The 27900-nt window shown below is 54.8% G+C and overlaps 2 protein-coding genes across 10 annotated transcripts in view; both read left to right on the plus strand.

Annotated features, from left to right (window-relative positions):
* Nucleotides 1-2739, plus strand: part of SNAPC4 (small nuclear RNA activating complex polypeptide 4) — a 31899-nt gene extending 29160 nt beyond the window's left edge. For all 3 annotated transcript variants that reach the window (XM_075905569.2, XM_075905571.2, XM_075905570.2), the window contains exons 23-24: nt 454-592; nt 2208-2739. In XM_075905569.2, the coding sequence (XP_075761684.2) occupies nt 454-573 (120 nt within the window). In that variant the 3' untranslated portion in view covers nt 574-592; nt 2208-2739. The remainder of the gene's footprint in view (nt 1-453; nt 593-2207) is intronic.
* A 2689-nt stretch (nt 2740-5428) lies between these two features.
* CARD9 (caspase recruitment domain family member 9) lies at nt 5429-27870 on the plus strand. Of its 7 annotated transcripts, none has more exons than XM_075905582.2 (15): nt 5430-5587; nt 6191-6294; nt 8662-8748; nt 8872-9096; nt 10781-10918; nt 11771-12096; nt 12505-12684; nt 13401-13553; nt 17967-18092; nt 18196-18387; nt 19107-19148; nt 20631-20691; nt 23017-23087; nt 25344-25420; nt 27292-27869. In XM_075905582.2, exons 4-15 carry the CDS (start codon nt 8913-8915, stop codon nt 27386-27388), a joined length of 1647 nt encoding a protein of 548 aa, XP_075761697.2. In that variant the 5' UTR covers nt 5430-5587; nt 6191-6294; nt 8662-8748; nt 8872-8912; the 3' UTR covers nt 27389-27869. The 7 variants fall into 7 exon arrangements, with proteins under 7 accessions (XP_089628987.1, XP_075761697.2, XP_089628986.1 ...); XM_089772860.1 differs by having other exon boundaries at nt 8665-8748; XM_089772859.1 differs by lacking the exon at nt 8662-8748 and having other exon boundaries at nt 27292-27868.
* The last annotated feature ends 30 nt before the right edge of the window (nt 27871-27900 follow it).

A 27900-nucleotide genomic window follows, 5' to 3' on the forward strand; every position in this document is an offset into this window, starting at 1 on the left:
AGCTGCACCAGTAGTGGAGAGAATCTCATTCCCTGGTTCAGCAGGGCCCTGGCCTGACCCAGGGCAGCGATGGCAAAAACATCTTGTGTGGGAAGAGGACTCCTTCCCACGCATCGGACCAAGGGAGGTGCTTTAGGTACAAGGCTCCAGCCTGAACCTCGCAGGAGCAGTGTCTGCTGGAGGAAACGCCCCAGCCTTGGCTAGATGCATTCTCCCTGCACTCTGTATGCCAATGCGCCTCGCTCTTGGGAGACCGCCCGCTGTGTGGCTGGGGCAACTGCCACCGTTTTGTGCTTTTCAATCATCTGGGAACAGCAGGAGCGTTGTCTGTTCCATTCCTCCCTAGCCTGGCCACGGTCCCTGAATGAGGTGGGGAGGAAGGATGGGTCGGTCCTCCTGCGGTCCCGCGTATCTTCAGCCCGCAGTAATGCCCTGTCACTGCTTATGTTGCAGGGTGCTGGAGCTGAGGTGTCTGCTGTGCAGTCGGTCCCAGGTTCCTGCCCTGACGTCGGGGGGGCCAGAGTTCAGCAAACCCGGAGAAGCGCTCGTCTCAGGAAAAAGAGGAGGACGTGAGAAGCACGGGGAGAAACGCGTTAGTGACTTTCCTCTGTAAAACCAGGATTCCTCCGTGGAGGAGGGGCATTGGGTGGGGCACAGCTTAAAGTAGCTGGGGAATCGTGACACTAGGCCAGGAGTGGGCAATCATTTTTGAGGGAGGAGCCACTCAAAGAATTTGGGAAGTGGTCAAGGGCTGCACTCTTCCAGGATATTAATGGAGGTGATGTGGGTCTGGGAGGGAGTATGGGTGCAGAGGGGGAGGGCAGAGGATTTTGATTGTGGGGTGGTTGGGTGGGCAGAGGGCTGGAGGGAGAGGTGGGGGTGCCGGAGGCAGGCCCTGACTGGGAGACACTTACCTGGGCAACTCCTGGCCAGCAGCCCAGCAGGTTCCACAGCGAAGTCCCCTGCCTCCCGTGCTTTGGCAAGCCGGCCAGGTCAGCAGTTGACTGCAGCCCCATGTGTGTCTGAGCAGCTGTGAGCCCCAAAGGAAACCAGCCAATGGGAGCTGTGAGATCGTGCTGGGGGCGGGGGCAGCACGTGAAACCTCCCGCCCCCTGGGCTCTCAGCTCTTCAGACAGGGCCCTGCGTCTGGCTTTCCTGAGCGGCATGCAGGGCGAGGTCAGGCAGGGAGCCAGGCCGACGCTCCCACTGCACCCGCTGACCAGATCCAGCGGCTTGGCGGGCTAGCTCTGGCCTGCAGGCTGTATTTTGCCCAGTCCTGCTCTAGGCCTATAGCAAGGACTTAAACCAGGCCTGTCTCGCCCTCCCTGTGGACATGCTGCTCTGAGGGCACTAACGGAGCCGTGGTCAGTACAGATGGTCGTAAGGAGGCATGATACATTTACCCCGGGCGTTAGTGCTAACGGCCCAGTCGCCGGCACACAGACTGCCCGGAACCCTTGCAGTCAGCGTAAGAATTGGGAGGGTAACGCTGCGCCCGAGTGAGTTTTGCTCTCTTGGTTGCTAAGCCGCAGAGGATGGCCGTTCAGATACGGAGCGGGATGAGAGGACTGTTCTGAGGGATGCACTTAAACTTGTCGGTTCCTGCTGCCGAGCCTACATGTTGTCCCGGTGTCTTCTCTGCACCCCAGCTGGAGCCTGTCCCTTGCTGAAGGCCTTATCTGAGTTCTGGTCATGGGGTCTCTGGGGCTGCTTTGTCTGATGTTTAGCCAGCTCTGCCACAGTGGTGCACAGAGACTAGGGGTTTGTTGTCTATTTTTAAATTCTCAGTAGCCAGAGTGGTGGTTTTTAAAATAGAGAGCAGACGATGGTCTCTCTCAAGCAGTGCTTCTGCCATGGGTTAGATCGCCCGCAAGCTGCTGCAGGACCGAAGGAAGCACTGTTTAGCTCTTCGAAGATGGGCAGGGGAGTTGGAGTCTATTTCTGTCTCTACCACAGGGCAGGGCAAGCCATGCCCCCTCTGTGTGGCTCTTTCCCCACCTGTATTAATAGGGCTAACATCATACTGCCCAGGTGTGCAGGTCAGTGTGAAGAACACCAAGACCTTTGGTTAACAGATGCTGAATAGTGCAAACGTTTTCCCTTTGATCCTTCCTAGAGTCATGGAGTTCTTGTTTCTTTCTGACTGTTTTTCTTCACTAGCATTAGAAGCTCTGGCCTCTGACTGATGAGAGGTGTCTGTCTTACAGGAATCTCTGAATGAAGCTCGCTTCAGATGTGGCAATAGCAGCTGTTCCTTGCACTACTGACCAGAGACCCTTCAAAGAAACTGACCACGCAGTCCGGGGGAAGAGAGGAAAATGGCTGCACTTTTACCCCCCCAAACCCTAGCCAAGTCTGTATCACTCCAGGTCTCTTTTTCAAACCACTAATGGAGAAGACTGGAAATGGAATTTTTTTTTCCCCCTTTGACACAGATTGAGTCTGTTCTGGTCTCTGATAATCTGGCAGCAGCATGGACAAAGGTGGGAGAAGACTCTCAGAGACCCGTGTTTAAAAAACGAATGTTTCTTTTCTTCACATGTATGTGGGTTGGGGCCTATTTATATAAATGTCTGTCCCTGGTTCAGAATACTTGGCTCGGTCTGTAGTTTTTAATGCTGTGGTGGACGGTTGAGGGGCTCTGAGATGACAACACTGAACGATCGATGGCTTTATTTTGTACCTGAATGATTCCAACTGTTTGATTAAATATAAACGTTCTATTTTTCTCATTTAAAATGCTCGTGGGGTGTTCGTTGGGGCCGTGCAGAGAGGAGTGGTCTGGTTTGAACGAGCGGCTGTCCTATTGTCCTTAGCCAGTAAGAAAGGCGAGCGATGTCCGTTTCCTCGCGTAGAGCCCAAGGAGTGGGAGGCAGCTGATCCTGTGGCGAAGTTCCAAGACTCAGCCAGACCAGGATCCGTATGTCACCTCACTTGTGTGTCTAGTTCTGCACCAGGATTTCTGTCCCCTGGGAGTATGGCAGCTGCACACATTCAGGCGTGCCCAGTCTGAGTCCCATGGGTGAAAGAAGCTAGGGGAGGATGCAGGCACTGGAGTGACTCTCATTTCCCCGGAGCCCAGCAGCGGCTGCATGCCCTAGTGATGGGTGGAGCATGACCTCACCCTATACATGTGTGTGTGGTGGCTGCTAAAATGTGAAACCTGAATTGCTCCCAGAGAAGGGGATTTCAGGCGAGTCTTCCAAACTTCCAGAGACCGGTGCGAGCCGCCCTCCTGCATGGGATTCACTCAAGTGCACAGGCTTGGCCGGGAAACCCTGCTCCCTTGAGAGAGCCATTCGTAGGAGGCGTGAACCTCCTGCCCCGGCGCGAGGAACGAAACCTGTGGGGCTGATGGAGATCAGGTGCTGTCCCTGGCAGCTCGACTCAGTCTGGTGATGGCGTTGAGTCATCCTGCCTCCTCCTGGCTGTGTGGATTGGAATGGTATGGCATGGGGGGTGTGGACAGCGAGTGAGGACTAAGGTAAAGGAGATGGAAATGGGGACTGGAGTATAGAGCATCCCTATCATACAAGGACCTGGGCTGCCCACACCTTTGGTCTAGGTCAATGGTCCCCAACGCGGTGCCTGTGGGTGCCATGGCACCTGCCAGGGCATTTATGTGCACCCACCGAGTGATCAGGGCTGGCCCAAGCCACTGCACTCCGGGTGCACGGCGCATGCGCAGCCCTGCCCCCGGGCACCCAGCACCCCAAAAGGTTGGAGACTTACTGGTCTAGGTGGTACTCAGCCAGATGGTGAGGTGGGAGAATTGGATGGATTCTGCAAGTGACTGTCTCTGCGACGGTGCTGAGGGTGAATGTGTCGTGTGCACAGGTGCCATCCTGTTCGCTGGCATCGAAAGGGAGCTGAATCGGAGGCTTCCAGTGGTTTGACTTTATAAGTAACTAACCCCCTCCCCTGCTGTGCTCCAAACATGGCCCTCGCCTGGATTCTCCCCACAGCGACTGGAGGATGCGAGAGCTGAATTCCCAAAAACGTTTTCTAGAAAGAGCCAGAAACTCTTGCACGAGGCTGCTCAAGAGTTTAGCATGTAGAGCAGAAGTGAGGAGAGGTGCTGCCGGTGCATTCACCAGAGCAGCGTTGAGTTAGGAGAGTCCTCGGCACTCTAAAACCTGGTGGCTGTTGCCTGGTCATTGCTGTTAGAATTCTAGAGTTGTGCAAGGGGACAGTCAGAATGACATGTGTGCGTGCTTAAAATCCACCAGCCCTGCTCTCCCTCATCCCGTGGGTAAAGCTGGGGCCTACGAGTCAGGACTCCTGGGTTCTAGTCCTTGCTGTGTCCAACGTGAGACACACAGAGCCAGACTCCTTTTTATTTCCCAAGGGCCGACTACCCCCAGTTGCCATTGAAGTCAATGGGCACCCAAAACTAGTGATCCTGTTTGGGCAAGTGTCACAGTTGCCTATCCCATCAATCCCAGGCACACTTGCTATGGCTCTACAACAGTGATGGGCACCTGGCGGGCTGCATGTAGCCCATCGGGGTTTCATGTACAACCTGTGCACCATCTCTGCCCCTTTCCTCTCGCACCCTGGGGGTCCCGCGCTTACCTACTCCTCCCCCTCCCCGAGCACCACAAATCAGCTGATTCACGCCCTGTCCTGGGTCTTCCCCCCCCCCCCCCCCCCCCGCTCAGACCTCGAATGCTGCAAATCGTCTGCACTCCAGAAATGCTGGAAGAGAAAGGAACAACATGTGCTTGGGAGCGTAGGCGGGGCAGGAAGCAGATACTGTCAAGTGTGTTTCATTGGAAGTCAATGACGGTTCTATTAATATATGGATGATTAAAGCACTTCTTGTTTGGACACTCAGCCTGCCACGCCCGTCACTTTCACCTGATTTTTGGGCTCATGGTTAGTGCATGTCACTGATTTCAATCTTGCGGCCCATTGAGACGGAGGAGGGCCACTCATGTGGCCCATTCACTAGCCTTGGTGGCCCGTCGAGATTGCTAGTCCCTGTCCTGTCGGGTACAAAAGGGTTTGCGTTCATAAGCCTTCTTCTGCAAGGCTGCTAGCTCCAGGTGTCTCCATTTCTCTTCAAATAAGGGCATTCGTTCTGTTTGACGTCTCCAGCCTGGCAGTCCCTGGACACCAGTCGTACAGCGTAGGGACTGGAGAGAAGAACCTACATGGGCAGCGGTTTCTTCCTACATGGCGGCTGGGCAAGCTGCTTTCTGAAGAGTGTCTGTTCTAGACCATGCCTGTGCACTCCTGTAATATTCCTCATCCATGGACCCCTCTAACCATGGCCTAGAGAAGCCTCAAGTGCTTCTCGGCTGGGGAAACAGACGGAGCAACGGGGGTGTGAGATGCTTCAGGCACTAGCTTTCCCCTTGTGGCTTCCTCTTCTTCCCCCTCCCCGCCTCCTCTGTCTTGGAGTAAGTGCTCTTACCCACAGGCTTCCCCTTCCTTCTGTCTAGTTGTTACTTTGAGTCATCTGTGTTGCAGACGGACTGTGTAAGGAGGCTGCTGTGCCCATGGACGTGCTGGGAGAAGGGGCCCAAGGAACATGGTCACTTTGAGCCAGTGAGAGGCAGAAACTCTTGCTGCGCAGAGCCAGGTTAGTCCGTGTCGCGCCCGATGTATCTGTAGAAATGGGGGGGCCAGTTTTTGTCCCTCTAGAAGGAAAGGGCGCAGTGACAGCAATGCATTTCTACTTCTCACCCGGCTGGGACCCGGGGCTGGTTCTGCTAGTGGGCAGAGCTGCCTGTTTGCTGGGGGAGCCGAAGGGTTAGGGATTGGTCAGGCAGGCAGGCCAAACCCTACTGAAGTCAGACCCATTGGCTTTCCCTAGTGTCAGGCACTGTAGTAGCTAGGTATTGAAATCAGTGGGCGACTTGCCTTTCCGAGAACAGAACACGGATTCTAGGGTTTGGCCGTTTATAAGAGGGGGGGGCTGCAGACATCACGGTCTCTGCAGGGCTGCTGCTGTCGGGAATGATTCTGCTTATTCCCCCGGCGAATAGCGAAACCCTTCTGGACTTGCAGGTAGCCCCGGGGGTCATGGGCAGCTATCGGCTACTGCTACACTCCCTGTTCTCATGCAAGCACCCCAATCCAATGCTTGGTTTGGAACATAGGCACTCGTTTTGGTGCAGCATCTGGCCCCAAGCAGGCCAAACAAGGAGTGAGAATAGGAGAAAACGGCTGTTTCTCCCTGCAGACAAAGCCTCGGCAGGTCATAGAGGCCTCGACACCGAGAAAAGAACGTGACAGAACCTGACGCTAACTGGGGGAAGAGTGAGGTTTCCCAGCCTGGCCCAAAATGTGAGTCACTAATCAGAGAACACAAATCTAACTGTGTAATGTGACTTCTACATCTTGACTACTGCCATCCCTGAATGGCTTCCTGGTTTGCTCAAATTAGCATATGGCCTGGTTGAGCTGAAAATTCTACTCTGGTTTCGTTTTGGTTCGTGGGTGCATGGGAAAGAGATTGTTTTGGGGAGGAAGCATTGTGGGAAAAACCTCAAAGTGCAGCTGTGGCTGATGGTGTATCTCAAGAAGTTCCTACAAAAGCGGCCCGCAGGAGACCGTCTGCCGGGACGTGATGCTGTCGGGTCACTGCCTCCAGCCCCGATGTTTCGAGGCACTGTGCCTGGAGTCTGCACGCATTGCTCGGGTTTCCCAAAGCTTGCGAGTCGCGCGTGCCATGTGGCCGGCACAGTGCGTCATTTGCCACATTCTGCTAAAGTTGCAGGATCAGGTTTAATTGTGGGCTTTGTACATGGCCCTCCTTTGCAAATGCAAATTAGAATGTGGAATCTCCGACACTGGTAGGGTTCCCAGATGGTCGAAACAAAAATACCGAACACCCCCCCCCCCCCCCCAAAAAAAAAGAAAACCCACCAGGAAAAAATTCTGTTGGGTGGGGGGGAAGGGGAAGACCAAAGTTGTTGAGCAAAAAAAAAAAAAAGGACTCCAAGACTTAAGCAAAAATTTTAAAAAAATTAAAATAAAACAGCATTAAAACATGTCCCCTTTAAGAGTGAGTGCAGGGATAGGAACAGGGGAGCAGTTGAGCACTAAGACCCAGGGGAGTCATTGCTTCCCCTTGGTCTTTTTGCCGGCAGCCATTTTGTGCCGGCAGCTTTGCAGAACCAGGTACGCATGGGGTCTGGGGTCGAGAGGGCTGGGGTTGGGTGGGGAATGGGGGGAGGCCGGGCGCTGAGTGTTTGTAGGGTTGCCAGGTGCCCAGCACTTTTGCCTCCTGGCCGGGGAGAGAAATCCAAAAATACTGGACATCTTAGGTGTCCGATATTTTCTGAACTTTTTTTTACTGAACAGGAGGCAACTGTCAGGTGAATACCGGACACCTGGCAACTTTAACCGAAGAGCAGGTAGGATAGACATCAGTCAGAGATGATCTAGATAGGCCTGGACAAAATATGGCCTACGGGCTGGATCTAGCCCTCGGAGGCAGCAGGGAGCCCCAGGCGGGCTCCCCAGCTTGCCCTACAGCCCTGTGCACCGGGCAGAAACATGGCTGCAGGCCTATTTCTGTTTTAAAACTGGGAGGGGAGAGGGGAAGTTTTAGGAGCCCCCTGCCACATTCCCATTGGCCGGTTTCTGGCAGAAACCAGCCAAGGGTAGCTGCTTGTTAAAATAACAGGCAGCCAAGAAGAACCACGCCCCCTCTCCTGGGCTCAGTTATTCATGAAGCACATGGCCCGGCAAGCAGGCAGGCTGGGAAACATTTTAAGCTCGGCAGACAGGCTAGTTTGGCAGCTGGCAAATAGGTCTCTTGGCCACAGCCTGTTTCTGGCACCTTTCCTGCCCCAACTCTCTGCTCCCTATCCCCAATTCAATGTACCCAAGCCCTCTGTCCCCCTCTTACACCCACACCCCCTCCCAGATCACAATCCCCCCCTGCCCTAGGTCACATCCCAAACCCCTGCACTCCAGTCCCCTGTCCTGGTCACAACCACCTCCTCCACCCAAACTCCCTCCCAGACTCCAGTGTCCCTCCTGCACCTCAGCCCCTTACTCCAACCTCTGTCCCAGACCCCGCGTCTCCACCAATAATAACATGGCAGGGTGCGGCCCTCACCCACTTTCCAAAATCTTGGAGTGGCCCCCCATCAAAAATTATTGCCCACCCCTGATCTAGATGGTGCCCAGCCCTGCTGTGGGGGCAGGGGACTGAACTCTCGGTCTCTTCCCGTTCTAGGATTCTAGACACGTAAAAATCTCCACTCTTGGTGGTTACAATTAACGGCGATTTAAGACCATTGGGGGTTCTTCTCCCGGAACCTTTCACCCGAACGTTTGAATCCGTCTCTTCCCGCTGCCCAAGGGCTGCACGACACCTTCTTAGATGCCGGGTTTCCTGCAGGCCGTGTGTTTCGGCTGCATTCTTGCACCCGTGGGTCATTGGTTAGCTTTGGGACCCATCCCGAGAGGTACTGAGCAGGAGAGACCCATGGTGATGTAGTGGGGGAGGTTGGCCTTTGGTGCCTGTTGGGAATTCTTATGCAATTCGAGTTCCTGGTGTCCGCAGCCTCAGCTCTGCTTCCAGCCCTCTCCGCTACAGCGAGAGGGTGCGTTGTAAGTGGTTTCACTTCTCTCCTGTGATGACTCGGGCGATGGTCAGCCGGGTGTAGGGGACTCACTGGAATTTCATCACCTCTTCAGCAGCAGTGCTAGCGCAAGCTGGCGTTTCTGTGCAGAAGGTGCACTGTGACCCCCTTCTACTGGCGCAATGGGGCGCTTCCGTCCTTGGTAGGTACCGCGTTAAAGGCTGCTGGGGTGGACGTCTCTTTCGGTTCATGGGCACGTTCCCAGTCTCATGTGCTGGGCCACCCATTATCCGGGCTGCTCTGAAGTTTGCGGTGTGGCTTTCAGACACGAAGGCCTGGCCTGTCCGTGTTTTCTTGCTCTCGGCCATGTCGGAACAGGAAGAGGACGAGATGTGTTGGAATAACTTGGAGAACTTCCGGGTGAAGCTGATCTCCGTGATAGACCCCTCCAGAATAACACCGTATCTCCGCCAGTGCAAAGTGATTACCCATGACGACGAAGAGCAAGTCCTTAACGACCCCAACCTGGTCCTCCGGAAGCGGAAAGTAGGTGGGTACGTCTGCCCCTCCGCTGTGGTGGGCTGGCCTCGCTCGCGTGGGATGCACTGGATGAAAATGCTAATGTCAGTTGCTTCTGCAGGCCATGTTGTGCTGCCACTAATCTGCATACTGCAATTACATTCTCAAAGGTGCATCTTTTCCCAGCCTTTTGTTTTCTATATTTCCAAATAAACAGGTAACTAACTCCTTCTCCCTGAGCTAAGCATGTGGTGGATTCTTCAGCACTGCTGCTTGTGGCAGGGGTTCCGCCAAGATTGGATTGTATTTAGTTATTTACTTTTACAGACCTGCTCCCGATAACGCCTTTCAAACTGGAGCAGATCTTAAAAGGTGTGCTCAGACTGTCAGCATGGAGATCAGAGGAGGCAAGAACAGAATTCCCAAAGTCCTTTTATAGACAGGGCCAGAAATTTTAGCTGTTAAATGAAGAAAGCAGAGATCACAGGGGTCCCTGCTGGCCTGAAAAGCTCTGAATCTAGGATAAACTATTTCATGCTTTTCTGTGTCTCGGGTTCAAAGGGGTTCTGGCAACATGTGAAAGAAATGAGCCTGTCTCTCTAGGAGTCCCTGAGATAATTACAAATCAACAGTACTTGTTCTGTTTTATAGTATTAACCCCCAGCTCGTTAGTTTTTATCAGTAGCCCTTGTTGCTTTACAAAGGAGGCCAGCATTGCTACCCCCATTTTACAGATGGAAAAACAGAGGCACAGAAAAGGACTTACCCAGGGTCACCCTATCTGGCCACTGACAGTGGTGGGAACAGAATCTGTGGCTTGGGATTGTCAGGCTGCATCAGTGTTAGTTGCTTATATTGATGTAGCCTCCAGGGGCCAGAATCGGGCTCAAGGTCTCATTGTTCTAGGTGCTGTACAGATGCAGCCCTGCCCAATGAGTTTAGTCTCCAGACCGTTTAGCTTCCCGCAGTGTGGGCCACAAAACGAGGCTGGTCGCTTTCCTTGGGTTAGCGAGTTACGCTTTCCAGTTCTCTGCCATCACAGGGAACTGAGATCAGAAAGTACTTAGCTGCTGCTCGGATTTCTAGCGTCACAGGGAGTATTTCTCACTGCGTCGTTCAGAGACCTGCCTGCGACCGCGGCGCTGGTCCTATTAGACTTTCTACACCTGCCTTTTAAAGGCTGGGGACAGACTCCCCACGTCTCTTGCTCTGCCTGTGACCCCTTTGTAGTGGGAGATGGAGGCTGCAGTCCTGCGAGGTGCAGAACTACCTCCAGTCCTGCTGACCTCGAGAATAGAGTCATCTCCAGCATTTCCTGGAAGGGACTCTGCCCCTTGCAGAACAGGACAGCTGTGCCAAAACTGGGGCCCACCTAACCATCCCCTCCTCTGCATGTGTGACCAGAATTACCCAGCGCTTAGGAAGTGCCATGGCTGTTCATTCAAACCTGCCTTCTCCTCCTCCTCCTCAGCCCTCGGCATGGACGTGATCGCTTCTCTCGCAGCGTCTGCTGTTTGCAACACGGTAGTCAGAGCAGGGGCCTAGGGGCAAATCCGGCAGCTACTGCTCAGTTAAATTGCCCCTTAAAGCCAGTGAGAGATTAGCCGGGGTCAGGCTTGCTGGGTTTGTCGGGGAAGACTCCGTTCTGCTCTTGCGTACAGAGAAATTGGCGCACTTGCCCTGCCTGGAAGTGCCTTTTTGTTTCTGCGTTGCAGGTGTCCTCCTGGATATTCTGCAGAGGACGGGCCTGAAAGGTTTCGAGGCCTTTCTCGAGAGCCTGGAGCTTTACTACCCGCATTTATATAAGAGAATAACCGGCAAGGAGCCCAGCAGGGTCTTCTCGATGATTATAGGTAACGCTTTGATTTCCTTCCCGCGACGGCCTCTTTATTTGATGCCGCTCCTGCAGCTAGCGGAGACCTTGAGTTCGAATTGAATCCCTGTTGTCTCGTGCGGCCTTGCCCGATGGAGTGGTTGGTGCCAAAGCTCTTCAGAGAGGGTCGGCCAAACCGCCATGTGCAGCACCTTTGCCAGGGCCCCGATCCTGCAGTTAGCTCCCCCTTGCAGGGATCCCTGTGGAAGCTCAGGGCCCCGAGCCTATCCACGTGGAGCCGGTAGAAGGCTGGAGCTTTAAAAAGCAATGTTGTGTTGGGCGCTCCATCTCCACCCCCTTCTGGGGAGCGCCGGTGCTGCTCCCGGTAGCAGAAGGAAGAGGAGATGCTAGAGAACAGCCCCGTTCCCCCGTGTGGATGGCTCAGCCCCGGTGTTGCCCCCTTGCTGAATGTGGGTCCTAGCATGGTCAAGGCTGTTCAGGAACACCTGGTAGATCCATGGCCTGCTACTGGCGCAGACGGATCATTGCTCCCTCCAGCTGTGTGCCCGTCAGCGTGCCTGCACCGTGTGTGATCGGGCTGGCCCTGGGGTGTGCAGGAAGAGAACCCGCAGTAGCACCGGCCTGTGAGAGCTGTTGGCTAGACTGCAGCATTGGGGATGTTGGCGGGGGGGACTCACGCGGGGCCTGGCTGGGCGGGGCTCACGGCATCCGTGTCTCTGCTGCGCAGACTCGGCCGGGGGGGGACTCGCGCTGGGCCTGGCTGGGCGGGGCTCACGGCATCCGTGTCTCTGCTGCGCAGACTCGGCCGGGGGGGGACTCACGCGGGGCCTGGCTGGGCGGGGCTCACGGCATCCGTGTCTCTGCTGCGCAGACTCGGCCGGGGAGTCTGGCCTGAGCCAGCTCCTGATGAACGAGATCACGAAGCTGCAGAGCATCGTGCAGGAGGAGAGGAGGAAGGCCCAAGATCTCCACCTGCAGCTCCAGGCCAAGGAGGACGCCCTCAAGGAGATGCGGGTGAGGGACAGCGTGCTGCGCAAGCACCAGGAGAGGGCCCAGAAGATGAAGGAGGAGCGGGACCACCTGAGCAAGGAGCTGCGGAAATGCAAGGACGAGAACTACGAGCTGGCTATGAGCTACGCCAGGCAGAGCGAGGAGAAGAACGCAGCCCTGATGAAGAGCCGGGATCTGCAGCTGGAGGTGGGTCTCTCCCCTGCTCTTCCAATCCCCGGCAGCCTTGGGGCGCGAGAGCCGTGGCGACCACACGCTGCGGTCCCATAGGGCCTCCCCTCCGTGCCGCGGGGTGAATGCCCTGGGCTGGCTGAGTGCGTAAAGGGGGATTTTTGCCGTGGGGCGCCGCAGGCCTGGGGTAACACACGGCACCAAGTGCGCGATGCCACTCGCCAGTCGGTCAGCCCCGGTGCCGCAGCTGGGGGGCATCGCGCTGCTGTGGCAGGGTGTCTCGTGGATGGGGGCGATGTGGGGTGAGCGGAGAGAGGACTCCAGGCTGCTCTGCGTTCCCATGTGTTTCTTGTTGGAGGATGGGCCCCAAGCCAGGCTTGGGGAGGCCTGGCCAGCTCCAAACGCACCCCCCACCTCCACCCCCAGATCGACCGTCTGAGGCACAGCCTGATGAAGGCCGAGGATGACTGCAAACTGGAGAGGAAGCACACCATGAAACTGAAGCACGCCATCGAGCAGCGGCCCAGCCACGAAGTGGTGTGGGAGATCCAGCGGGAGAAGGAGCTGCTGCTGGCCAAGAACCAAGAGCTGGAGAACACGCTCCAGGTGTGTGGGGAGGGCCGGCGGGGGTATCGGGCCTGCCTCACCAACGCAGCTTCCCCGAGGGGTGTGGTGTGAGGTCGGGGAGCTTGGGAGGAGAGAACATTTGTGGGAAGGCAGGATAAGGGACCCACGGAAGATAGGGCTGTGGGGGTGGGTTCTGGCGTGGCTTAGGGGATAGGGCACTCGCCTGGGGAGCGCAGGGTGGTTGGTTTGATTCCTGAGCCATGCGGCGGGCACCCTGAGTGGCAGCAGTGTGACACGTGGCGTATGAAGGCTGCCGGTGGTGCCTGGGCTGAGGGCAAGGAGGGTGGTGGCTGGCTGAGGGCGAGGAGTGGGCACCAGAGAACAGCCAGGCCTGTGGCTCAGCAGCTCTGACCATGACTCGTGGCAGCAACTGGAACCGAACGCAGCCACCCGTGTCCTTAACGAGGTGGAAGGGGCGGGCACAGCTCCTGGCCCGTGGTGCCCTGTGTTGCTCAGAGCAGCCCCTGCTGGGACTCTGCCATGCCAGGCCACTCCCCTCCATCCCGCTGAGGGCAGCCGGGTGCTGCGCTGGTGAACACGTAGCTCACCTTGGCCTGAGCCCAGAGGTCAAGGGGAGGCTGGTGGAAGGGGAGCGAGAATTGACCGCTAGTGCTGTTCAGGCTCGAGGGGGGGCCCAGCTCTCCCAGCCAGCTGGGCCACCCCTGCCTCTAACCCCCATCCCCTTCACCCTGGAGGTCGCCAAAGAAGGGAACTTGGACAAGAACAGCCTCTACATCCAGACTCTGGAGGCTGATCGGAGACGGGTGCTGGCAGAGCATCAGGAGCTGGTGAACACAATCTACAGCCTGCGCAAGGAGCTGCAGAGAGCAGAGGACCTCCGGGACAAAGTACGAAGTCTGGTGGGGGGGGGGGGTGGCACACACTCAGTTCCAGCCTAGAGGCAGTTTAATGGGAACCACGATCTGAGCTGGGTACTTTCTGCTCCGGCCCCACTGCCTCATGTAAGATGGCGATAACTGTGACCTACCTAAGTCACCAGGAGAACTGCTCAGTTACGATTTGCAAAGTGCTCGCATCAGCCCCAGGTCTCAGAATCACAGAACCCTAGAACTGGAAGGGACCTTGACTGGTCAAGTCCAGTCCCCCGCCCTCACGGCAGGACCAAGCACCATCTAGACCAGTGGTCTCCAACGCAGTGCCTGTGGGTGCCATGGCGCCCGCCGGGGCATTTATGTGCGCTCGGGGCCAGCCCCACCCTGGGCGCACAGCGCATGCGCGGCGCCCGCCCCGGGCGAATGGGTGGCCCTGCCCCCGGGCGTGCGGCGAATGGGCGGCCCCACGCCCGGACGCATGGTGCCTGGGGAGTGCTGGCCCCAGGCGCGTGGTGAATGTGCGGACCTGCGCCTGGATACGTGGCGCATGCGCAGCAGCTCCAAAAGGTTGGGGACCACTGATCTAGACCATCCCTGACCAACCCGCTCTTAAAGACTTCACAACTTCCCTGCGCAATTTATCCAAGTGTTTAACCACCCTGACAAGGAGGTTTTCCTAATGTCCAACCTCAACCTCCCTTGCTGCAGTTTAAGCCCATTGCTTCTTGTTCTATCCTCAGAGGCCAAGGAGAACAATTCCCCCCCCCCCCTTTGCCTTCAAAGCCTGCCCCTTGTGCATGTGCCTTGCTGGGGCAGGGCAGCTTGTGTGTTCTTACGATCCCAGGAGCTATGCCGGCGGGAACTTAGTGCTCCTGGTACATTCAACCAAGCCAGAAAGGTCAAGGAGAGGAGCCGGGCTAAGCCTGCACACCGATCCCCCAGGATTGGGGCTTTGGCTCCGCGCTAAACCCCTGACTTAGAAAAAGCTTTTGTGATGGAAACAGCAGCCTAGAATTCCTTCTCCACTGTGTGACGGCCTTCCAGAGTGACTCGTGTGACTGCCAGTGGTGAAAGCAGAAATGAAGCTACTGACATGAAGGTGGGACGTCCTGAGCGCCAAGATTGACCACAATTGGGTTCTAGAATGTACGTACCCTGTATGAAACGGGTAAGCTTGCGCAGATTCCAAAGGAAGTGAGACGTTACAAACTACATATCCTTGGTATCCATGAGAGTAGATGGATTGCATCAGGAAGAATGAAGACGAATACTGGTGAAACAGTCCTTTTTTTTGGGAGGGATGATGACCAACACCAGGAGGGAGTAGCTATCGTCCTGAAGAAAGGAATAGAGAAATGTGTGCTAGAATGGAAACCAATCAACAGCAGACTGGTGAGAGCCAGGATGAAAGGTAGACATGTAAACATTACATTAATCCAGTGTTATGTCCCAACAAATGAAAGTGAAGAAGAAGAAGAAGAGAGAGATTCTATGAACAGCTTCAAGCTGAAATAAAGACCGCATTACGTCATGATCTTCTAATAGTTATGGGAGACTTGAACGCTAAAGTTGGGAGGGATATTACGCACAATAATAGAACCATGGGGACACATTGGGTGTGGTACCATGAACGAGAATGGAGAGAGTTAGTGGAACTCTGTACTTTACATAATCTTGTCATCGGAGGTACGCTCTTTCCTCAGTGCGAAATTCACAAGTTAACATGGCGCTCGCTACAGATTTTAGATCCACCATCTGATGATCAATGGAACATGGAGACGCTCGTTACTAGATGTCAAGATGAAAACCAGGGCTGATGTCAGCAGTGATCACCACCTTGTGACAGCCCTCATAAAACTTAAGCTAAGAAGCACTAGTTGCAAGATACCCATGCAGAAACGCTTTGATATAGAGAAGCTACAAGACCCCAAAGTTAGAATGCTTTTGTCCTTAAGGTAAAAAACTAGTTTCAAGCACTAAAAGATCTTGAAGAAACTCACAGAATAGAAAAAGTTAATAAGAAATGAGAACAAATTACAATCTACCTAAAGAGCAGCAAGGACTGTCTAGGTTTCAAATAGAAACAGAAAATAAAGTATGGATAGACGTAAGGTAATAGACATACCTTAAAGAAGAAACTCAGATGCTAAATCAGGAAGACTGAAAGAGAGAGATACCAGCAGCGATACAAAGAAGCAGACCGGGGAGTGAAGAAATTGGTGAGAGCTGATAAGAAGAGCTAATATAGAGGAACTAGCAGCACAAGCTGAAGAAGCAGCTTCTTGAAGAGCAAGGAAAGGTTTTTAAAATCACCAAGCTTGTTTGTGGTAAATATCACGGCAGTACAAGTGTTCCTGTCATGGACAAACTCTACTTGCAACAGAGAGGGAATAAGAGGCCCGTTGGGCAGAATATTTTCAGGAAGTTCTAAACAGGCCACCACCAGAAGAAGCAGCTGATATTCTAGAAATGGAAACAGACCTTGACATAAATACTGCTCCGCCAACAATGGGAGAAAGGAGCATGTCCGTAAGATCCCTAAAGAATCGCTCCACTTCACAGCAATCTCAATGCTGAATTGTTCGAGGTAGACCCAGAACTTGCAGCCACTGTTCTCCTACCACTCTTTACAGCAATATGGGAAGGGAAGCAGGTGCCAGAGGAATAGACCAACAGAATTAAGATACCCAAGAAGGGAGCACTCAATGACTGTAACAACTGGCGTGGCAGCACTGCTTTCAGTGCCAAGCAAGATCCTTGCTAAGATCGTTATTCGGCAGATCGTAGACACTGTTGACAAAACACTGAGGAAAGAACAAGCTGGCTTTCGCAAAGGAAGGGGGAGGGTGTAGAGCAAATGTTTGTACTGCATAACATCATTGAGCAATGCATTGAATAGGAGAGGCAGCTGTCCATCAACTTGATTGATTTAAAAAAAGCCTTTGGCATGTTCTGAGAGCGTATGGAATACCACAAGTAGCATCGCTCATTAAGAGCTTTATAACAATTTTGCGTGCAGCGTGGGGAACAGTGATCTATGCTTCCAAGTTAAGACTGGAGCAAGGCAGGGATGCGTCATGTCTCCGATGCACTTTAACTTAGTCATAGACTGGGTTATGCGGCGTGCAACAGAAGATGATCCAAGAGGCATCAGATGGACTGTCTTGTCCACATTAGAGGTCCTTGATTTTGCTGATGACCTCATGCTGCTCTCTTACGCACCGTCATATGCAAGAGAAGACCAATCGACTCTGCACCTTCGGAAAACAGGTCAGATTGAGAGTTAGCCAGAAGACCCAAGTCATGACCCTAAATATTGAGGTACCAGCATCAGTTAAGATCGATGACCAAGACCTACCTATCAGAGAGCTTTACATACTTGGGTAGTACATCAGGCAAGACGGAGGCGTCAGAAGCGATAGCAAGAGCAGACTCAGTAAAGCCAGAAATGTCTTTGAGTCTGAATGCTGCGTGGAAGTCAGCACAGCCCAGCATCCATGCCAAGCTGAAGTGTCATCAGCGCTGTGTTTTATCAACGGATCAGAATGCTGGCGGATGACCGAGTACGACATTGTCGACTTTTCACACCAGAAGTCTTCAGAGGACCCTCCGTATTTTTTGGCCAAGAATAATTTCCACTCAGGACCTGCTTGTGCGGAGCCAAGAAGACGACATGGCCGCCATCGTTATGAAAAGATGCTGGAGATGGATTGGGCACGTGCTCAGGGAAGATGGAAGCTCCATCACAAAGGTTGCTGTGCGCCGGACCCCGGAGGGGAAGCGGAAACGAGGCCGACCCAAGACAACGTGGTGCCGGGCTGTTGAAGTAGAAATGAAGAACATGGGGCACTACTGAGAGGCTGGCCAGGGACACACAGACAGTGGATGATGCCTTCAAAGCACTTTTCCCCCTTGCCAATCTCAGTGCACGTTCTCAATAGGTGTAAGCATCGCCCCCCCCCCCGGGAAACTGAGGCACCAAGAGGCCACGCGACTTGTCGAAGACAAGCCAGGGCTGGAGCTGGGATTTAGCCAGGTCTCCTTGCCTCCGACTCACCCTCCAGGCCCTTTAGTGTGTGTTCTGCCCTAGAGCTGGCCCTTGTGCTTGGCCTTCAGTTGTCTTTGCGGCGTCCTGGAGCCGGGGGCTTGTATTGTTAATGTCTCAGATGCATGAGAGTGAGAGGGGTCCCTTCAGCAGCTTCCTAACCCTTGCTCCGAGTGTTGGCTGTCTGAACAGTCGTGTGGACTCCTCTGTGCTGTTGGCCTTGGCCGACTGTAGAAGAGTCTCCGTGCTCCGGCCCGGCTCCGCCCTCAGTCCGATTGTTGAACCACCCGCGGGTTGTAGTGAGGGCGAAGTGAGCCCCTTTGCCGCCGGCGCTGGGTTTCTCGGCCAAGCTGGCCCCAGGTGCTCCTGTGCTTTCCTTGCAGCACGTGGAGGAGAAGGAGGTGCTGGAGCTGCAGTGCACGGCCCTGCGGAAGGACTCCCGGATGTACAAGGATCGCATCGAGGCCATCTTGAAGCAGATAGAGGAGGTGGCGGCCGAGAGAGACCAGGTGAGACCGTCTCCTGCGTGGAGCCCGGCTGCCGAAGTAACGGGCAGTGCAGGTTCAGACACCCTGTGGGTGACCCGCTTTGCCCTCCCGCTTCCCGCCCCAGGCGCTGCTGACCCGAGAGCAGTTCCACATGCAATACTCCAAGAGCCTGGTCGCCAAAGACGCCTACCGCAAGGAGATCCGGGAGCTGGGGGAGCGGTACGACGAGATGCAGCTCCAGCTGTTCCAGAAGGAAGGCCAGTTACTAGCCGCCGAGGCCAAGCTGAAAAGGTTGCACCAGGAGCAGCCCGCGCTGGTAGGTCTGCAGGAATCTGCGGCTGCCTGTGGGCACTATCCTCCGGTAGGGGAAGAGGCGGGTGGGCCCCGGCTGTGGGCGTTCACTCGCTTCAGACACCGCCACCGTCTGTGGTTGGGATCAGCCTCCGTTCAGCAATCGGCCGCTGTAGTCAGACAAGGGATGCTGGGATTGGCCGCTGCAGAGCTCCCCCTGGGTACAGTCTCCACCTGCGCAAACGCACCCCTTCCGGGTTTGCGTTTGGGGCTGGCCCTGGGGCATCCAGGCCAACTTGCCGGTCACTGGCAACTGACGCCCAGGAAGGTGGCGGCTTGAGCCGCCGGGGTGGGAAGATGTACCAGCGCTCTGCTCCGAAGCCCAGAACGAAAAACGCCCGAATATCGTGGTCTCTTGGGTGCCTTCCGGCTGGGCCAGTAGGGGGAGGCAACAGCGAGAATTGGTGAATCGCTTTCGTTCTGTGCACCGTCGCTTCCGCGCTCTCCTGTGGGGCATGCTCCAATGTTCCCGCAAATCTTTTTTTTTCCGTCTGCATGAGGAATAAATGTTATGTGCACTGAGGGGCACGCCCCACCAGTAGAAGAGCATGCTGGGAGTGCTCTGCTAATGAGCTGGGTGGCACCTGAATTTCTCCAGGGTGGCCGCCCGAGTGCCCGGCTTCCAGGGAGCACTGGCGTGCCCTCCAGATCGGCCCTGACTGGCTTGTTTTCTTACCATTCCAGACCTCTGACCTAGATGACACCTCGCCCAGAAGCTCCCTCGAGGTGAGAAAAGTGGCTTTCTTCTGACCTCCCTCAGGCGGGTCTCTGGGCTACCAAGTTCTGCTCAAAGGCTCCTTAGCGGATAACTTGCAGCCAGGTTCTCTTTGTGCTCCAGTGGTGCGCAGCACCCGGGAACTCCCCTCCCACCTCCCACTGCCACGTAATCAGCCAACGGAGGAGGCCCCTGGTGCTGAGATGCCTCTAGAAGGTGCAGACCCTCCCTTAGCAGCTCGTCTGTCCTGCCCACTTGGCCGCTGCCAGAACAGCGTGTGTGTCTGGGGGAGAGGGGCGTGGTGAAGGCAGCCCTGAGAGCTGAGACCAGGATTAGAGTAGAACTAAGGCTGCTCTGCTTCATGCTGGAGACCAGCTCCATGGCCAGGTGGGATCAGGAGCAATATTCCCTCTAATTTTTTCCATCCGTGTGTGGAATAAATTTTGTTACATGCACTGAGGCATGTGTGGGTGTGCACCACCCATACAAACACATGCTGGGGGGGGGGCAGCTGAATATCTCCTGGGTGGCTGCTCAAGCGCCTAGCTTACAGGGAAGAGGGTGTGTGCACCCATCACGAGCATCCTCCAAGCACCCTGGGCAGCAGCTCAGATTCTGGGCCAAGACGCAGGGCCCTGTGAGCATGACTTTGATCGGGATCCAAATAAAAGGGCCCCGTTTGGCAGCCCCCCTGGCGTGGGGAGCCCCTCGGACTCTGAGCAGAAGGGACAAGCATTGAGGCAGCTTTCCAGCGTGGTCCCTAGCACGGCCAGAGGGCTTCAGCTGCCGAGAAGCAGGAGCTGGTGGTTCTGCCTAGTCCTTCGAATCTCCCAGCAAGATGCCAGGCGGGAATAAAAAGGGATCCTCCCTCTGCCTGGATGCAAAGGAGCCCTGAGTATTCCCAAGCCCCACCCTATGCCGCTGCAGCCTGGGTCTCTGTGGAAAGCAGCCGGGTGAGGGGGTATTAGTGTTGTGAAATGGGGTGGGAGGCAGGGCCGGCTTAACGGGTTGGAACCATCGCAGCTCTGTACCCTCCAGGGGAGATCTAAGGCCCGGGACCCGTGTGGTCATGTACAGATCCTAGCTCCTTCCCGGTGGCCTAGTGAAACCCCAGCGCAGACGCTGACAACCTGCCTCCTTGTGTCCCCCGTGCACCCCACTGGAGAGCCAGCCTCTGCTTCCCCCCCGTGCTGCTCCAGCCGCTGGGGAAGGGGTGCTGGAGGCAGCCGCGTTCAGCAACGGGTGAGGGTATTGCCGGGATGAAGGAGGCTGTCCACACAATAGAATTATTCCCCTCTGGGGGCGGAGCAGTGTTTGGCCTCCTGTGTGCATAGAGCATCTGTGTCTACAGGCGGCTCACCAAGGGGAGAGCTACATTTGGCAACTCTCGCCGAAGGGGAAACTTGAGGAATCCTGGGGGGCTCGGAGGGAGAAGGGAGGAAAATGAGTCTCGCCAGTTCCCTAGAGGAGACCTGTTCCTTTTTGTCCCAAAGCTCTCTCTCCATGGGAACCTAGATGGGACCCTGGCTGAGGACACGCAGCAGGCGGATCCAAGTAAGACTCTGTTTTCACTTCAGCGTGGCGGCGGTAGAGCAGTAATCCGGAGGCAGGCCGGCTGGTGGGGAAAGCAGGCGGGGGCATCAGGAGCTCCTGGGTTCGGTCCGTGTGGCCTTGGGGAGTCTCTGCGGCCTGGCCTCTCAAAAATAATGATTTTGGGGGCCCCCGTCGGGGAGGCGCTGGAAGAATCTGGCTAAGTGCTCAGCACTTTGTAGAAGTCCGTCCACAAAGGTGTCTCCACGAGGCTCCCCCAAAACGGAGGTGCCTGGAACCCCCCAGTCGCCTCCCTGTGCCTTGGTCTCGGCCAATTTTAAGAGGGAGAGAGTCTGATCAGGCAAGTGCGGAGCGAAAGGGATGTCTCTGAGCCCTTAGAGCACAGGGACAGAAGGAGGGGGAAAGCTCTGAGGCTGCTCAAGTAGCTGCCAGCTGGAAGGGGGAGCTGGGCTGTGCCATGTGGTCCTAGCATCCCGACGTTAAGCGGCTGCCGATGAAGCGCTGCCCCAGGAACAATGAGCTCAGAGGGGTGCGGGGCCTGAGGTTTCAAGCCTGGGAAGGATTCTGTCCCCCGTGAGGTCAGACGTATGGTGGGCGCAAGGCACCGGTGGCAGTCAGACCCGACGGGCACGTCTACGAGCAGAGCCAAACTCGAAACAAGCGGCGCAACTCGAGCGAGGCTATTGGCGTCGCTTACGTCCCAATCGCTTATTCCGGCTTTCGGGGCTGTCTACACAGCACTCGCTTGGAAATAGAGCTCTCTTCCCCACTCCCCTCCCTCCTCGTACAGCGAGGGTTACGCAGCTCGGAGTAGGAAGCCCGTTCTTTCACACTGACTGACTGTGAAATAGCGGGCTTGCTGTGTAGACGCGCACGACGTTATTCCGAAACAACGCTGCTGCGTAGACGTGCCTTAGCGACTTAACTAGGCTCTTGCTGCGTAGCGGGGAAGGTCCGTGAGCAGAACCCGGGTGCAGGACTCCCCTGTCGCTGGACTGTGCGCCTTTCTCCAGCTCTTTGCTGAGTTGACTTTTCCCCCCTTGAATTCGCTGATTTTCAGAGGGGCTTTGACAAAAGCAGAACTAGCCAATGAACAGGCCGTCCCCGGTTCTGCTTTTGTGCAGTCCCGAGTGGAAATGACTCAGCACCGAGGGAGACTTGTCAGGCAATGCTGAGGGGCTGAGCTACGCTTCCAAAAAGGCTCCAGCTATAAAAAGGGAGCCTCCAGCGTGGGGGGAATCTTTCTGTTTTACCCTTCTGAGGGGCATGACTATTTGTTCACCCGTTTGGGAAGGGAGGTCACGAAAAGTCTGAGCCCCTGGTGCGCCGTGGAATACCAGTGCAGGTTAGTCGGTGGAGGGTCCTGTTCACAAGGCCCTAGCACAGTGCGAGATAGGGCCGACCTTGCTAGAAAAGGAGGCTGTGTTAACGTGACCCTCGAGTGTGATATTAAATGTGACTTGGCATGGACAGAGGCGATCCTGTTAGGGAACGTGATCTCTACATGAGTCTCTAAAGTAAGCAAGCTGAGGGGCTGCTTTGCTGTCCCTTGGGTTCGTACCACACCAGCTAGAAAAGCTTCCAGGATCTTCTTTTTTCAAACAGTCAGGGGAAAACCCCTCTGTCCTGAGCAGGATTCCAACACCCAGTAAAATAGGCAGCTTGCTTTAGGAGGACTGAACGGTGGCTTGGAATCGAGCACCTCCGCCACTGACATGTCATATAGCCTTGGGCAAGTCCCTTTAATTCTGTCCCCCTTTTCCTATCCCTCTGCGAGTGGGGGATAGTCATGCAGATCACATCCCAAGGAGGGCGGAAGACTGGCTGAGTGTCTGTACGGCAGCTTGAAAACACCGAGCACTCTGCACATGCCATCTCCTACAGTCGGTGTGAGCAAGTGCTAGTGACACGCCTCCCCTGCATCAGCCCCTGTGTTCTCGCTGGCTGACTCAGCAGAGCGCCTCGGGACACCCGGGGTACGAAATGCACAACGTCTGCAAGGAGGCTTTGTCCGAAGGGTGTAAAAGCACCAACCAATGACGTGAGGAAGGATGGGCTTGTGGTGAAGGCCCTGAATAGGGATCTGGGAGATCAAAGATCCATTTCTGCCTCTGCCCCACAATCCCTGGGTGGGTCTCAGGCAAATCTGTTGGTCTGAGTCCCTGTTCTGTATCTGTACAAAGGGAGACTCCTTCCTCCGTCTGCCTTGCCTGTCGGATGGAAAGCTCTTTGGGGCTGCTTCTAGGACAGCGGGGTCCCAAGTGCGGCCGTCACGCAGGTGATAGCACCAGCCTGGGATCACACCGGCGGTTTTTCCTTCTCTCGCAGCGGATCACCCTGGCGGTGGGAACCAGCAGTTCAGTGCTTTGGAAAACATCCAGCGCCTGCCGTCCTCAAACGTAAGTGTCTGTGCGAACCCCCCGCTGCTTGGGGCCGCCCTCCCCTCGATGAACGCTTGGATTTGCAATAGGCTTGCCCTGTTCGGAGGTGCCTGCTGCTTTCGCAGGGAGGGCTGTGGGGCGTTCTGAGCAAATTCAGCCTTCCGCTGCAGCACGGAGCCGGAGTCCTTGTCTTCTCTTCTGGAAGCTGCTGCTTGCTGAACGGCGTCTGCCAATTAACACATCTGCTGCCTAGGGATGTAAGAATGTAGCTGTTTAAATGGGAAACCGGTAGGTTCATGCTTATCAGTTACCCAAATAGCTACACAGGCCTCCCAGTCCGGAACCGGGGAGCTGCCTTTGTTTCAGGGGCCGTGGGCAGGAGCCAGTGTGCACAGGAAGCCAGCTTAAACGACGTCTCCCTGCGTGCACCTACTCCCAGGGAGCTGCCTAACACCGTGTGCTGGCTCCCAGTGTGCACCGGCTCCTGGGGAGCTGGCTGCTGACATTTTCAGCAGTTACAGGTTTAATCAGTTACACGCATTTTAACATCCCTATCGCTGCTGCTCTATCAGCCTGGAACGTACTGCTTTCAAGGCATGGGAGTACAAGACCGGGCAGCCTCCTGGCACCATCTCCAGCGGGGCACTTCTGGGACATTGGTTGGTGTTTCACTCCATCCACTTGACCTGCACGTTTGGATTTAGCGGCTGATCCTGCACACCCCAAACTCCTGTGGTCACTGATCGTTCATAGCGCCAGATCAGGCCTCCAGCCGTGCGAGATGCATTTACTACGTGCCTATGCAGCCTGTGCTTATCCCAAAGAGATTAGACTCAACGGGAGCCTTGTTGAAGTGGACAGGCTGGGTCTAGTTCAGGGATAATCCACCTCAAATGTAAGGGACGATATTGAGCCTCTGACTTTCTAAAATGAACCATATGGGGTTTAAGCAATTTCCTATGCACGAGGGAGCGTTTCCTTTCTCGTCCATCAGCCCTTGAAAATCTCTCTGCTTCTGCATTTTCTCCTAATGTTATATCCCAGACACTGCTCGTGTCTCCTCCTGCTCCTAACATTCAGCATCTGTTGGCTGGGCATGTTCAGCACCTGCGTTGTCTGGGATTATGTCTACACTACTGAGTTTTTCCCCAGGATTCCTCTGGGATCCCGGGAAAAACTGTCGTGTCCAGGCAACGCGTCTACTCTTCTGAAATTGTTTTCGGAAGAGCAGACGTGCTTTTTTGGCGTCTCTGTAAACCTCGTTTTATGAGGAACAGCTGTTCCGGAAAAGGGTTTTTTCTGACATCTGGCCCTGTGTAGACAGCTGTCAAAAAAGCCTCTTCTGGAAAAAGTGGAAAAAGCTATGCAAGTTGCGGTTTGTAACGTGCAGCCTTTTCTGGAAGAGCAGTGCAGCCATAGCCTGGGATGAAGTGATCTCCAGCGTACGAGAACTGTTCACATCCTTGCTGCTGGGAAGAAGGTGTGAACGGCTGGCTGTACAAATGGGTGACTGGACATCCCTTCAGTGACCCCCGCAGCTCTGCTGTCTTTGGAAATTGCAGCGGGAGATGCTCAGTGGGTTATCTTCTGAGTCTGATGTTTAGGGCCTCCTCCTCCAAGCCCTCTCTGCAGGCAAACAGCCGCGTTGCCTGGGACAGGCTCGGTCGCATGAGCGCTAATCCTTTAAGTGACGCGGGAGCAGGCTCCTGCACAGCTCACCCTGGGTGTTGGGAAGAACCAGCCTGCTCAGGAGAGACAAGGGCAGTTCAGCAGGCACGGTGGGTGGATCGTCGATCGATTGGACGCCCTTAAGTGAGGTCCGAGCGCTTCAAGTGCAAGCCAGGGACTGAGCCTAACTCAGCCACACGCAGGTTACTAGGGCCAGGAGGGAACGCATGCGGCTGTAATATTCCTCGGGGACCTGGGAACATCAAACTGCCAGCACAACACTTGAGTGCTTCCAAACAGCTGCCAGCGGCTGGGTTTGGCCATGAAGTCGCTCTGAGTCGGTTCGTTGGTACAGGTTCATTGTCAACAAGTGAATTGCGCACACCTGGAAACCACTGGTCCAGGCAGTGCCCTGCCATGTGCGCCAGCAGCTGTCCAAGCTCCCCACCATCTCCCCCCCTGCCCTGTCCCGCAGGCCTTTCCTTTGTCCTTCTGGGGCCAACTCCTGCCTGTCCATGTAGTTCCTGGCCCTGCGGTACAGCAAGGCTGAAAGTAACGCTCCCGGCCCATGTTTCAGCGAGGCCTGGCCTTTCTTTTCCTTTCCAGGAGGGGGGTCCAACCAACGGGGAGCTGGCTGAGAAGGAGCGACGGCGGATGAAGGACAGCTTTGAGCACTATCGGAGGTCTGCTCTTGCCATGCTTGCATAGCCCACTGGTCACTAGGGATGTTATTTCAATTCATTAACTAATGGACTAGTGGATGGGATTTCCGTTGGCTGCTCGATCAGTTGATAAGGGCCAGCGTAGCATTCCCTCTTCGAAATGTACCAGAGCCCCACTAGGAGAGGCTGCGAGGAGAGTCCCCTGCTGGCCCCAGGCTCCATGCCGCGCTTCCACTTTGAAATGTACAAGAGCCCCTTTGGGGATTCTTGTATATTTCAAAGGTGGAACATCGCCACTGCCCCTTCCTATGCAGCTGAGGGGGGAGCCAGCTTTTAAGCCAGCTCCCCTCAACATCCTCTCCTCCCTGCCCCCCTTGCTGCCTCTTTCTGATACAGGTGTGGGGGAGGGAGGAGAAGAGACTAGTTGCTTACATCCCTCCTAGCCACTGTTGTGTGCCCTGCAGTGCCTGACCCCTTTTCTAGCTCAAGCCGGAGTGACTCAGTTAGTCCTGGATGTGCCTGACGCCGGCCGCAATGGCAGCCAGCGCGTTGGCACTGAAACAAATGGGGCCGTCTCTCCGTCTGCGTGTCAGACTCCTGCTGGTTACTGATTCCACAGAGCGGGAACTCAGAGGCCATGAAGTTGGGGGGGAGGGCACTGGGGCCATGGCCCATACTTGGGTGGCACTGTGACCTCATGCACTGGGTCAGTGCCACACAATCAGGCTGTATGTACAGGAGGGCCTGACCATGAGGATCAGGGTGCTGATGGGGAAGAGGCGGTCCAGGTGGCAGGAACACAATATGCTCCCCCCAAAAAAACCCCCCTCTTTAAATAGCACTTCACTGTCCCTGGGGGCACTATACTGTAGGAAGTGCTGACTCTGTAAGTGTAAGTTTGATTTTACTAGTGGAGGGTTCCAGCCTGCTACTGCTGACAGCAAAGAGCAACCTCTTATGGTCAGAGTCGCTCTGAGCCCTTTCAAAACAATTACAAAGTGGCTGAACAGTTCTGCCTCCTGCTGGCTGAAGGGGGCCAAGCATCTTGCCAGCCGTGTACCTTAATTTACACACTAAATAGAAATGATCCTGAAGATCTAAATGCTGCAGCAGATTACAGGAAGTGTTTAAAGCCATGTACCATTGCTTTTGTAAGTGGTAGCGTGCTGGGCTCTTATGTAACATTCGGATTGCAGAAGGAAGTGAGGCAAAGCCTAGACTACACTCTTATTGGAAAAGGCTACACAAATTGCTCCCTGCACTTTGCGTGGCTTTTTCTGATTGCTTTTCCGGAACAGGCTTTTCTGCCATTTGGCCCCGGGGAGAGCCTCCTCTTTCGCTGGAACCCTTATTCCTTGGAGAACGAGGTATACAGGGCTCTGCTGCAGAAAAGTGGAAGAGCAAACAATTCCCTGGACAGGGTGGAGTTTTTCTGGCATATTTCTAGTATCCTGGAAAAACCCGCTACTCTAGCCGTACCCTGAAAGTTAAGAAATTCTTGCAGTCCCCTGTGCTGTGTTTAGAGGACTCCAGGAATGCCTCTACTGCTCTAGATTGATCATCCGTCTGCACACAATCAAGTGCTTCTGATCACAGCCCATATTGGATGCTTGAGGAAACCCAGAATTATAACAATTGTGGGTAATTCTTGGATAAAGCTACCCAAATTAACAATGATGTTTGGCGGGATTCAGATAGTGACTTCTTCCTCACCTTTAGTAGATGATTACTTTGTGTCCTGGTGAATGAAGGGCAATAGGCCTTAATTGTTCTTTTGCCCATGTCACTGCAACGGTGCAGTCCTATCTGAGTACTAATTGGGTTCACATCAGTAACTGAGATGTTGGTTGATCATGGAATTTTCTTTTTCTCCTGTTTAACCTAACTTACAGAAAGAGGGCATTGAGAAGGGTGCAGAAGGGAAGACACCATGAAGTGGATTGGGAAAACACCACTGGTAGTGACAACACAGACACTGAAGGCTCCTAACAGCATCTGCCCAACTGCAACAGGAATTTAAAAAAAGTTTGCTGGGGTTGTATGCAAGAATCTTCCCTTCTACCTATCTACGGGGTTGGCGTTAAAAACTTTTTTCTAACCAACCATCTCGAACACTGCCCAAGTTGAAGACACTTAACTGGGAAGCTACCTGGAGTATATTTCTGCCTCTGCCACAGCAACTCTCCATGGCCTTGGCCAAGTCACCTAATCAGTTCATGTATCTGTGCTGCAGCCTCTCAGAACCCTGATTCTTCTGTATTGAATGGGGATGACGTGCTCCTGGAAGGGATCTGAGTTTAAATGACTTAGAGCCGCGGGAGTGTAATAGCCGGGGGATCACAGCGGTGGTAGCACATTGTACATTGCAATAGTCTGTGCAAAAAGGAAGCGGAGTAAAAAATAAACAATTTGCTTCAACAATGAGCTTCAGGGGTGCGCTCGCCCTAAAGCCTGGGAACAGCTGTTGCTGAGTCAGCACCTAAGGATGGGATGTGGCCGAG

The sequence above is a fragment of the Pelodiscus sinensis genome, chromosome 23, assembly GCF_052426305.1.
Source record: "Pelodiscus sinensis isolate ZL-2025 chromosome 23, ASM5242630v1, whole genome shotgun sequence".
Classification (NCBI taxonomy): Eukaryota; Metazoa; Chordata; order Testudines; family Trionychidae; genus Pelodiscus; species Pelodiscus sinensis.